General features: G+C 44.0%; 1 protein-coding gene across 1 annotated transcript in view; it reads left to right on the top strand.

The window, feature by feature from the left end:
* Positions 1 to 13,236, top strand: part of SLC12A8 (solute carrier family 12 member 8) — a 146,347-nt gene that overhangs the window by 114,870 nt on the left and 18,241 nt on the right. The window contains exons 8-9 of the mRNA XM_036352933.1: positions 1,635 to 1,781; positions 6,942 to 7,587. Of these exons, the coding sequence (XP_036208826.1) occupies positions 1,635 to 1,781; positions 6,942 to 7,587 (793 nt within the window). The remainder of the gene's footprint in view (positions 1 to 1,634; positions 1,782 to 6,941; positions 7,588 to 13,236) is intronic.

Below are 13,236 nucleotides of genomic sequence, written 5' to 3'. Positions count from 1 at the left end.
GCAAGGTCAGCCGTGAGCGTATTTAACTATGCCGTGGGGCTACAATAAACTATACCAGGGTAGAAAATAACAAAATGCCATCAGCACCCACACACACATAGAAAACCGATGATGAGAAACATTAGCTGACATTAATTTCTTCTAGTAATAAAATGGTAAGTGAAGGGTTGGACAGAAAGAAACTCATGACATTGAAGAAACAGGAGATTCACTGGGGATAAGATGAGGTGATGCATTTAGGGAAAAGTAATACACACTGAATTAGGAACAAGATAGGCTCTGCAGTAGGCCTTCGTCATGTCCATCAAACCTCTGGCCTCCCTGACCATTTGGGGGTTATTCCACCTGTGTTATGTGTGGTCTGAAAGGGAGTGAGCCCCATTTAATATTACAGAATCACAATGACCAGACTCTCTTTTGTCTGTCTCTTTGTGGTCTTGGTAGGACATGTAACCTAGGTTAGGCCCCTCGGATGCTTCAAATGTAACAAATGAAGCAAATATAAAGGAACGGTGAGAATTCATCCACAGGGCAGCCGGGTGCTGGTAGCATCCTGGTCAAATGTTCTTGTTCAAGAGCCTGGGTGTACCCAGGCATGGGTCTTGCCCTTTTCCAAGCCTCATCTTTCAGCCTCCAGATGATTTGTGAACCTCCAGTGTCCTACAAGTATGTTCTTAAAAGATATTTCCCATCAAGAATCATGGCCGATTCAGGTTTCTGGGAAGAGGAATATGAGGGACTGGTGTTCTGCGTAGTTTGATGCCATTGATATGGTGCATTGTAAGCAAGAAAGTAAAACAATGGGGTCAGGTGCATCTTCATGGAGAAAGGATAAGTGGCAAAACCAAAAATTAAATCTAACCCATCTTCATCGTTGGGCAAATGAACACTTGGAATGCACAGTTCTGGTGACTGTACTGGAAGTGAAGTAGAATGGAGAAGGGAGCCTCAAGTATTATGCTAAGCGAAATAAGCCAGTCAGAGAAAGACAAATATCACATGAAGTCACTCATATGTGGAATCTAATGAACAAAATAAACTGTTGAACAAAATAGATCCAGAGACATAAAAGCGTGGAATGGACTATGGAATCTCAGAGGGAAGACGGGGTGGGTGGGAAGAGATCAACCAAAGAACTTGTATGCATATATGCATAACTCATAGACACAGGGTGGTGAAGGCCTGGGGTGGGGTGGAGGGGTCAATAAGGGGTCACTGGGAGAAAAAGGGGGGACATATGTAATACTTTCAACGGTAAAGACTTTTAAAAAACTATCACAAACAAACAGACAACAAAAGCTACAAATTCTTGGGTCCTACCCCAGACCTATTGAGTCAGAAACTCTGAGGTGGTACCCAGAAATCTGTTTTCACAAATCCACAAACCCTGCAGAAGAGTCGGTGCACACTCAATTTGGGAACCTCTATGTGGTCCAGACAAGATGTGATGGTCGTCCAAATGGAAATGGTAGCAGTGCGAATGAAGTGGGGTGGGGCTGACAATGGAAATATGTCCAAGAGGTTGAACTAGAGGACTTATGAGAAGATGGGATGCAGGTGGGTGGGTACCAGGGGAGCAAAAAGGGACAGAAGCAGAGTCTGGCCTTGGGTAATGGAACTGCTTCCTCATATAGGTGTCCCTGGTGGGCTTCCTGTTCCTTTTGGGCTTATATATCTCATCTCTGGCCTCCTGTATGGGGGGCCTCTATGGAGCCCCCCGGATCCTGCAGTGCATTGCCCGGGAGAAAGTGATTCCCGCATTGACCTGTCTGGGGCAAGAGGTGAGTGAACTTTTTCTTGACAAATGTCCATTTTGCCATGCACGTGATTCTTGGTAAACAAATTGCTTAACGCTTCTTGATTAGAGCCATGGGTCAAGTTCTCCAAGGCGGGGAGAAACAGGAATGCAGAGGTCATCTCTCGCACCCACATCCTCTGGCTGCTTTAGAATGGGGCCAGCCAGACAAAGCATCTGTCCATGTCACAGTCACCCAGGGCTGCTAGCACTGGGATCGCTAACTGTCACAGAAACGTCTTGGACCCTGCACAGAGGGTCAGGGAGTGCCACATCCTTTAATTCAGGGTCCTCCAAGTTTAGCATGGAAGAAAGAATCTCTTGGTGAGGAGGGATGTTGGTCCTGTGACTTTAACTCTGCCCTCGAGTTCACCTTCCCTTTACTTCCGGCCTCTGGGCTCCCTCCTAATTCTCATGGCCCAAACCTTAACTGATCCAGTATAGCTTGTTTGGATCACAGAACGATCAAATGAGACATTTCTAAAATGGAGGGGATGACAAGAGAGACATAAACAGAGAGAACCCCACTTCTCAGTAATGTGGTTTGCAAGCTGTAGTTCATTTCTGTCTTGTTGGAGCACCAGACAGGCCCTCCCCAACCCCTTTCCCATCCCGAGCCTCCCTTTGTGGTCCTGGTAGGACATGTAGCCTAGGCTAAGCCCAGCAGATGGGTTAGGGCCACCTGGTTGCAAGTCCTTAGTTCTTCCCTTTACCTTCCTCCACTTCTTATGCATCAGTCAGGGTAGGCTGGGTAGAAGTAAAGACTATCATCGCTATACCTTCCAGGTGGTATATGCTTTTGATTTTATTTCAATTTTACTTATTTTATTAGGCAATAGATAGTCACAGGGTTCAAAACTAAAAGTGATATAAAGGTACACACTGAGAATTTCTTTTCCTATCATGAATCTTTTTTTCTTTTCTGCCCCAACTGCACCCATGCCTTATCCATAGCTGTTTTATTAGTTTTTTATGAATCTTTCTCTCCCCTATTTTTATGCAAGGATAGAGTTAGACAAGTTGTTATATGCCTTGCTTTTCTTCATTTAATATAGCTTAGAAGTCTGTCTTTGCATATGGATGTAGAGAGAATGTTTTCATTCTTTTTTTTTTATCATGTGGATATACTATAGTTTATTTAACCAGCTCCCTATGAATTGATGCTCGTGTTGCTTCCAGTAAACAGAGCTACAAAGAATAATCTCTGTGTGTGCGTGCATGTGTGTGTATAATTTTGTATATGTGTCAATGTGTCTATAGGATACATTTGTGTGAGTGGGTTTGCTGGGTCCAAGGGTAAATGTCTTTTTAATTTTAATAGGTATTGCCAAAACACGTCCTATGGTATTGCTATTATTTTGTATTTCTACCAGCAATATATGAGAGTTCAGTTTCCTCACAGCCAGCACCACTCTTAGACTTGGGCCAAAGACACTGCTTTATAGGACTGTGTTCTGGTCTTTAGGGTAAGAAGTTCATGAGGCCAAAGGTCCAGGTACTGTACTGCACCTTGGAATTGCCTGCCCATATGTCCCCCAGCCCACATCCAGATTCATGGGCTGTGAGCAGGAGGCTGTGCACGGCCCCTCCTCCAGTTAGGAACTCTGAGGAGTGCGGGAATTCTAAACCAACCTTCCCCATTGTCCTGAAGGTGTGTTTGTCAAGGAAAGGCTAGGACAAATGTAATCTAACCGTTTGATAGCTTGGTTTATAATTATAAATATTTAGATATACGGTGTGTGGACTGCCATTTGCACTCTTGCACCAGGTATCACAGTATCAGCAATGAACCTGTCCACAGTTCATTGTCAGATGTGAACTTTTGCCAGTTGAGTAGTGAGAAATGGCATCTTAGGATACTTGTTGTTTGTATTATTCTTATTATGAATGAGCTTGAACATCTTTTCATCATTTATATATATATTTTTTCAGTGATTGTTGCTCTTTTTCTTCCTAATAGCTAGAAGCTTGTTCTTTGCTAAGGAGATTAATTCTTGTGATATACATTACAGATATTTTCTCTAATTTGTCATTTTTCAAAGCTTCTTTACATATGATTACATTTTATTGACACTTTTTTTTATGGTGAAGAGAAGAAACGTTTTAAAATTTTGAGATTTATACAATATACAGAAAAGGTCATAAACCCAATATGAACAGTTTAAGACGAACTATGACATGAACATCTTTGTAGCCTCCACCCAAGAACACTGCCAGCCTCCAGACACCCACCCTCCACACCCCACTCTGGTCCGAGCCCTGAACCTCTCTCTGGGGAAGCTACTGTCCTGCCTTCTGTGATAATAATATTCTTTACTTTCTTTGTAGGTTTGCCCAGAAGTTTTTCTGGAAAGTGCCAAATACTAAATATTTTAGGTTTTTCAGGCCCTGCGATCTCTGTCACAACTCAATTTTGTCATTGTAGCTCAAAAGTTAGCACAGATAATACCAATGGGAAAGAGGCTGTATTTCAATAAAACTTCATTGATGGGACACTGAAATTTGAATTTCATGTCATTTTCATGCATCACAAAATATTACTCTTCTTTTGATCTCCCCCCTCCCTCAGATGTTTAAAACTCTAAAACCATTCTTAGCTCTTGGGCATGCATAAACAGATGGGGGCCAGATCTGGCCCAGGGGTCATAGTTTGCCAGCTCCTGGTTTACTCCATACGCATCACCAAACAAAATAATTTAATTTTATCTGTTTTTTAACTTTATATTAATGTGGCATGCTTCTTTCACTCCACATTATGTTTTTGAGATTCATCCACTTTTTGGCTCACCATAGCAGTTTGTTTATTATCATCCCTATATAGCATTTCCTCATTTGCTACCGTTTATCCGTTCTGCTATTGATGGACACTGAGGTCATTTCAGTTGGGACCATTACAGACAGGGAGTGAACATCCTTGTACTGGCACAGGCACACAGGCGGAGGCCTTCCAGACCACACGCTCGTTAGCGCAACGGCTAAGCGGGAAGGCGTGTGTGCTTTCCCTCACGAGAGAACACCAACGTCTTCTTCCAAGGGAGTTGTCCATTAGCAGCATTCCCGCTTCTCTGTGTTCCCGCCATTATCAGACAAACCTTAATTGATTCAGTTTCTCTGTGTTCTTGATATTATCAGACAATTTTTGCCAATCTGGTGGGTATTTAATGGTATCTCACTATGGTTTTAATTTGCATTTTCCAGATTATATAATGAAATTGGGCATCTTTAATATGTTTAATGGGCATTCTTTTGCTTTTTTTCTTTTTTTTTACTGGGTTATCTGTCTCTTTCTAATTATTTTGTGAGGATAGTTTTGGAGTATTCTGACTGACCCTTTGTCAGTTACACGAGGTGGGCAAAAATAGGTTTACAGTTATGGGTCAGCAAAACAGTTTATTCTTGTATTATTATTTATTAATTATTGTATTATTTATTTGTAGTACAACTATGTTTTCCAACTTCTGTATGTTTTACAAATATCTTTCCCTATTCCATGGCTTGTTTTATGGTGACTTTTGGTGAATAGAAGTTCGACTATTTTGTCTCTTTACAACCCACCTTATCAGAGTCCTGACCTGGACCACTAGTATGTCCGTCAGCACACCTAAGACTCTCCTTTTAAGTTTTATTTTTTTTGTTTCTGATGATTTACTTTATTCTTAGTAATTTTATTGTTAGAATATGCTAAACACTTATAGGTATACCAAAAACATAATTCTTAAAAACAATAAAAGTATATTTTTACTCTTCTTCCTTTTTTTTTTTTTTTTTTTAGAATTTTACTCTAAAGTACTAGGGAGGTATTTCAGGTCAACAGGAGCTCTGTCCTCAGAGACTCAGGCTGATGATGACCTTGCCATCCTCATCCTGTGACTTCCAAGGTCACTATCTATCCCAGCCCTCAATAAGGGGAACACACCTGGAGAAACCCGTGGGAGGTTTCCAGGTGGGAACCAGAAGTGAATTATATGCCTGCCCTTCACATTCCAGAGTGCTATCAGTAAAGGAGGGGAGAGCAGTGGTTAGAGCCTGTGTAAATCCTGAGGGTAAATCTTTATAATATTTGTTGATGGAGAATGAGAAAATGAGAAGAGGCATCAAGAATTTTCCTTGACTGAGCAACTAGAAGGATGGAATTGCCATTTGCTGAGATAAAGACTGCAGAAGGAGTAGATTTGAGCGGCAGGAGGTTGGGGGACAACAATTTGATTTTGGACATATTAGGTTTGAAATCCTGGTTGAGTAGACAGTTGAATATTTAGGCCTGGATTTAGGGGAACATTTCAGGCTGGAGATTCAGATTTGGGAGTTGAGAGCATAAAGCTGGTATTTAAAGCCACGAGCCCCGTTGAGGTGACCTAGGAAGGGAGTGTAGAGAGACAAGAGAAGGGTCTGAGGATGGAGCCTGGGCTGTGGAGGAGCCACAGTGGAGACAGAAGGAGCAGTCAGTGAGGAGGGAGATGAATCAAGAGAAGTGAGATGTAGAAAGTCTTTCAAAGACCAGAGCGGGACCAGCTGGGTCGAATGTAGTTCTTAAGTCAAGGAAGATGAGGACTGCGAAGTAATTATTGTTTTTGGCCCAAGAGCTATGCCAGTTTCTGTGATGAATATCTCCTGCGGAGTAACAGATTATATGGAGTTAGCACATGTTTTCCACTCCTGTCCTGAAGGTCACCCTACCCACCTCCAGTAATAACAGATGTGTTGGCCCCAGCTGCCAAGGATTCTGCTGTGTCTTCTAGGGTCTGCCACTCCCCTGGAGTCATTTTCTCCGCTGTCGTCTGGAAACAATCAACTTTCCATCTCTTTGATTTCCAAAGTTGGTGTTAGAACCCAATGAAAGATAAAAGGAGAAACACTTGGGAAGCCCAAGTTCTAAACTAATGCCCCAATTAATAGTCACTAATACAACTAATACCCATGTTGTGTTAGGAGCCGACTGTGTGTCAGTGCCATGTCAAGCATTGTAGCTGCATTAGCTCCGACCCCACAATAATTCCACGGGTTGGATGTTATCCCAAGCTTGTAGATGAACACACCAAGAGTCACATGGGAGAAGTGGCTGAGCCCTCATGAGCTGTGTTTCTATCAGATAATGGGATTTTCTTCTGAAATTTCATAGTCCTGCATGTTATTTTTGTTTTTGCAGAAAGGGCCAAATAAAACCCCCATAGCTGCCATCTGCCTGACCAGCTTGGTGACCATGGCCTTTGTCCTTGTGGGTCAGGTGAACATTCTGGCTCCCATAGTCACCATTAACTTCATGCTGACATACATCGCAGTGGATTACTCTTACTTCTCCCTGTCCATGGTTCCCGGCAGCCACCCCCAGGTGCCTGAGCCAGTGCACAGGCAGGACATGGAAGCTCTCCTCTGCTCTGAGCACCTGCTGTTGGAAAAGGCTCCCCGGTATGGCTCTGAGGGCACTGCCCGAAGCCTCTCTGAGGGCACTCTGCTAGAATTCACCAAAGACATGGATCAGCTCCTGCAGCTAACCAAGAAGCTTGAGAGCAGCCAGACCAGGCCAGGAGAGAGCAACAGGATCCCAGAGCATCCGAGGGGGAAATGCAAGAAGGCCACCAAGCAAACCCTGCAAGATAGCTTCCTCTTGGACCTCAAGTCGCCAACTCCCTTCCCCGCAGAAGGCCCTGACAGCTTGCCCACTGCCATCTGGGCGGGGCAGGAGTCCTACTGGAACAAGCAGGGTGCCAGGAGGGAAAGGGCTCAGCCTGCGGGAGCGCGTGGAGAACAACTTGTCCCTGAGCTGAGTAACCAGCCAAGGCCAAGTGGAGAAGGTGAGCGCCTTGAAATCATACTGGGGCCTCCTAATTTGGGGTGACTACTGGTTGCCTCATCTACCCGGTTAGCATAACCCTCTTTAGCCAGCTCACTTTAAAGTCTTTGTGAATTGTATTTTGTATTTATTTTAAAAGTTATCTTCAAGTATCAGCTGAATTTGTAATTCTACTCTGTTGATTTTAGACAGAAATTTCTACCTACTCCTATATGTGGGAGCCTTGGCTAGTAATTGAGTAGCATTTTTATTTTACTCAAAAATTAGCTGAAGTATAAGGCCAACGTGAATGAAACCGATTTCTTTTTCCAAGAGCAGTGGAAATGTGTTATGACAAACTGCCTGGCAAAAACTCAGTATGTTTTGTCTGTGGAAGATAAAGATCCCCAAGCGGGCAAGAGGGGATGGGGAAGGTGGCGAAAGGAGCACAGCTTTTCTTTGCTTTCTCAAATTGGCAAACACAGAGACCCCGAGAGAGACTCTCAAGGAGAGGCTTAGCCTGAGGAATTCTGAGAGAGAATGTATACTTTTTGAGTCTTCCGGATTTTAGGTGCCTGACAAGTGTTATTGCATGTAAGAATAGATACTAGCATTTCCCATTTCACCAAGGAAGACCCTGAGGCCCTGTGAGTCACAGAGGAGTCTCAGCGCTGATACTTTGCACAGCTGGACGTGGCACCCAGGTGTGCCTGGATTTGAAGCCAAATGCTTCCCTTCCCATTGCCCTGCCCCTGAGATCTGTATAGCCCAGCGGGCAGAGAGGAGCAAACCCTCAGGACATAGAAGGAGATGTCTAAGAATAGACGCTTTACATTTTCCCACACACCTACTTTCTCTTCCTTACCTCCACATCGGTGTGAGGTAGGAACGTTATTAAAATTTTAAAAATCATGTAGTTTAATAAGCCAAGTGGAGTTAAAAGTCATATAATAAAAAATAGTTTCCTCTCTTCTGTACTATCCCCTTTATCCTTCTCCATACCCTGGTCTCACCGCTGGAAAATCCCACTTTCAAGCAAAAAGGTGCTTCTTCTGTTAACCTTAATGTTGCTAAATAATATATTTGTATTGCTAGTTTTATTTTATTTTATTATTTTATTTTTTTTACTCTTTTTTTTGTTTTGTTTTGTTTTGTTTTTTAAATCTTTATTGTTCAGATTATTACATTTGTTCCGCTTTTTCCCCCCCATAACTCCCCTCCTCCCAGTTCCAGCCCCACCCTCCGCCCTCACTCCCCACCCACTGTCCTCATCCATAGGTACACGATTTTTGTCCAGTCTCTTCCCGCATCTCCCACACCCCTTTCCCTCCCCCCCCAAGAATAGTCAGTCCATTCCCTTTCTATGTCCCTGATTCTATTATAATCACCAGTTCATTCTGTTCATCAGATTATTTATTCACTTGATTCTTAGATTCACTTGTTGATAGATGCATATTTGTTGTTCATAATTTGTATCTTTACCTTTTTCTTCCTCTTCCTCTTCTTAAAAAATACCTTTCAGCATTTCATATAATCCTGGTTTGGTGGTGATGAACTCCTTTAGCTTTTCCTTATCTGTGAAGCTCTTTATCTGACCTTCAGTTCTGAATGATAGCTTTGCTGGATAAAGTAATCTTGGTTGTAGGTTCTTGCTATTCATCACTTTGAATATTTCTTGCCACTCCCTTCTGGCCTGCAAAGTTTCTGTTGAGAAATCAGCTGACAGTTCTATGGGTTACTCCCTTGTAGGTAACTGAATTTCTTTCTCTTGCTGCTTTTAAGATTCTCTCTTTGTCTTTTGCTCTTGGCATTTGACACATGATGATGTGTCTTGGTGTGGTCCTCTTTGGATTCCTTTTGTTTGGGGTTCTCTGCGCTTCTTGGACCTGTAAGTCTATTTCTTTCACCAGGTGGGGGAAGTTTTCTGTCATTATTTCTTCAAATAGGTTTTCAATATCTTGCTCTCTCTCATCTTCTGGCACCCCTATAATTCTGATGTTGGTACGCTTCAAGCTGTCCCAGAGGCTCCTTACAATATCTTCGTATTTTCGGATTCTTTTTTCATTTTGCTTTTCCAGTTGGGTGTTTTTTGCTTCTTTGCATTTCAAATCTTTGCCTTGATTCTTGCGCTCCTCTGGTCTGCTGTTGGGAGTCTGTATAGTATTCTTTATTTCAGTTGGTGTATGCTTAATTTCTAGTTGGTTCTTTACCACAACATCGAGGGTCTCATTAGATTTCTCGAGGATCTCATTAAGTTTATTGGCGGCTTCTAGACAGTTCTTGAGAGACCTTAAAAGTGTGGTTCTGAACTCTATATCTTCCATTGACAATTTTGTCCTGTTTCTTTGTCTCCGCATTTTGTTATGCTTTCTTGGTGCACCCCCTAGTGGTCTTTGTGCGCAGTCTTGTAGTTAAGCCTTGATTGTTGTAGCTAATACTAGGGGGGATTTGACCTCCAGGCCAAGTGGCTGTGAGAATCAGCTGTGTCTGCAGTGAGAGAGCTTCTGTCCTCTAGGGAGGTGCTAATCTGGCATTTGCCTGAGGCTATTCGGCAAATGGCTCTGTGCAGGGCTTGGGCGGGGCGGGTGGGTCGCAGGGGATCAACAGGGTGGGCCGGAGAGAGCAGTTATGGCTGCTCTCAGTCCTGTCCCCAGGGGCTCTGCCTCTCTGAGTCCCAGCAACCGCTGCAAACCTCGGAGAGAAAGCTGCACTCGCTCCGACCTAAGCCAGACAGTCCCGCCTCTCCCGTTTGAGTCAGGGTCCCTAAAGACTCGCCCGTATCTGGAGCTCAGAGTCTGCAACTCCCTCTCGATTGAAAACGCCAACCGCGCCCTCAGCCACCAGCCTGCTCTGCATGCACTCCGCACCTCAGTATTTGACTTCAGCACTGCGCCTCCTCTGAGTGTCGGTATGCGTTTCTCTTTCCTCCTAGTTGTAGGACTTCCACTCAGCCAGCGTTCCTGTGGTTCTGGGTGATGTCCGTTCGGTCTTTTAGTTTCACTTTTGAAGTGGTTGTTCGAGGCAAACTCCGGCGTTAACCTATGCCGCCATCTTGGTTCTTGTATTGCTAGTTTTAAAAAATCCTCATGGGAGGATATGTTTTTTATTGATTTGAGAGAAAGAGAGAGAGAGAGAAACATCCATCGGTTGCCTCCTGTATGTGCCCCAACTGGGGATTGAACCCACAACCTAAGCATGTGCCCTGACTGGGAATCAAAGCCACCACCTTTTTGGTGTACAGGTTGTTGCTCAACCAACTAGGCCACCTGGCCAGGGCTATTACTACTTCCTGATATGTCAGTTTCAGATATCATCTTTTGACTTCCCATTATGGTAAATGAAGATTTAACTCATGTATACCCCTCTGATATCTCATTCAATGTCCCTGTGTAATTATATCACTTTTTGATTAGCTTAATATCTAGTATTCATATTATCATAATTAAGTAAATATTGCTTACCTCTGAGCCATATACTCTACTATGATTACATGTCTTTTTTTGTCCAACATTTTCTGTTTCCTGGAGTTAATAATTACATTTTAAAAATTTGCTTTTTGGAGGGGTCATCAATTATTCTCTAAATGCTCTGGCAGATATGTCAAATGCCTCTCCATGTTGTTTTCCAAATGCTCGAATTCTTCAGAAATCTGTCATATCCATCTGTTTTCTCCTCTGGCCCACGGCTGCTCTACTGTTCTGCTTGGACTGACTGACTGTTCCACTCTAGGCTGTCGGTCCTAGGCCTGCTGCAGGCTGCTGTCTTGGATCCAGGATAGAGGAGATTTCTTCGATACCATATTATAGTAGACTTTTGCTGTTGTTGTTTTTTGTTGTTGTTTGTTGTTTTTTTTTGCCTCCCCAACACTGAGTGCCCTCCCTATGTTTGAAGAATTTCCAATGTTATGAGTCTTGGTGGGAGGCAAAGCAAGCCTTTCACACTCAAAACAAAATGTCAGATGTCAGTTTTCCAACCTCTCCTGCAGCCAGAGTTCAGGCACAAGACCCAAACTCTGCTAACTGGATAAGCCCTCCTTATAATGGGAACTGGAAACCCAAAGCAATGCGGACTTTGAGGAACTCTCTGGAAGCAGAAAGTAGCTGCAGGAGGCCTACAGTCCTGCTTCCAGCATCCAGGGCTTTCCGGGTCCATGGGCAGGCAGGCTGCGCTGTCTAGACCTGGGTGCCTGCAGCAGTGATGGCTCCATTGGGCTGCTCTGACATACAATTGTGAGTGTTGTCCCTGGCTGCATAGCCCTGAGCTTGATTCGGTAGCCCTCCCAGCTATTCTCAGAGGGGAGGCTGGGAAATGTCTTTTTGGCTGGTCATATTGCTGCTTCACACGAAACTGTGTAGTTATTTTCCTAAGGAAGAAGAGTAGATTGGGTGGCAACATTCGGGCTATGCCACAATTGTCCTGTTTTCAATTTCCAAGAGCTCTTGGGTGTAACCTAATTCGTCCTTGTCCCTTAAAAAAAATGAGCATCACTTTATTCTTGTTTCATGGGTAAAAATGGTTTATCTTATCTTTCTGGTAATAGTACTTATTCTCCCTTTAAAGTCTTTTCTGCTCCTTTTACTGTCTGTCCTGTGTTAGATCCTTTTCTCTTTGGCTGGATCTCTCTCTCTCTCATTAGACGCTTCACTAACATGTCTGCTGATCTTCTTATCTCTGTTCATACTTAGAAGCGAAGCCCTAAAAAGCACACTGGGCAGGGCTTGTTCCTTGGGAACCTCGCTGTAGGATGATTAGGGAATAAACTGGCTTCTTCACAGAGGACTCACCTGTAACCATCTTCTAGAGCAGTGGTTCTCAATCTTGGCTGCACACTAGAATCACCTGGGAATCTTTTTAAATCCTGATTTCTGGAGGACGAGGCCCAGAAATCAGGATTTTAAAAAGATTCCCAGGTGATTCTGGTGTGCAGCCAAGGTTGAGAACCACTGTTCTCAAGGGTTCCTCCGGGGCTCCCCCGTTCCTCCGCAGAAGAGTCACTTAATCTCTTGCCTGAGGGTCACCCTGATGGCTGCTTGCAACTAGGGAGCAAGGTAAGGTAAGGGAGTTGGGGGCTCCCCACTGTTTAGGGTATAAGCTTTCATTTAATCCCCCAGTTTCTAGCCCAATTTCCCTGCTCTCTGCTGTGCCTGGTGTCCTGAGTGTAGGCACTCTGTGGTTTGATTTCTTTGGAGGAAATCCCCCCTGGGAAGGGGATAGGGCAAAGAAGGAGTTGTTACCACTGGGCAGAGGGCCTCCGTGTCCACCTGTTTCTTTTTGTTGTTGTTGTTAATCCTCACCCGAGGATATTTTTTCCATTGATTTTTTAGAGAGAATGGAAGGGAGGGGGAGAGATGGAGAGAAAATGGATGTGAGAGAGACACATTGATTGGTTGCCTCCTGCTCAATTGGCTGCCTCCTTGCACACACCCCACCTGGAAGAGGGCCAGGGATCAAGCCTACAACTGAGGTACATGCCCTTGACTGGAATCAAACCAGCGACCCTTCAGTCTGCAGGCTCACACTCTAACCACTGAGCAAACCAGCTAGGGCCCAACTGTTTCATAAGTAGTTTTACGCACCTTACCTCTTCCCAGGGACATGATACTTCCTGGTCCTGAACTTTGCTGGAGCCTGGGGGGTGCATTGGGCTGCTTCTTACCAGCACCTCCCCTGC

The sequence above is a fragment of the Myotis myotis genome, unplaced genomic scaffold (genome assembly GCF_014108235.1).
Source record: "Myotis myotis isolate mMyoMyo1 unplaced genomic scaffold, mMyoMyo1.p scaffold_m19_p_2, whole genome shotgun sequence".
Classification (NCBI taxonomy): Eukaryota; Metazoa; Chordata; class Mammalia; order Chiroptera; family Vespertilionidae; genus Myotis; species Myotis myotis.
The sequence above is the reverse complement of the archived record's forward strand: the minus strand, read 5'-3'. Positions and strand labels throughout refer to the sequence as shown.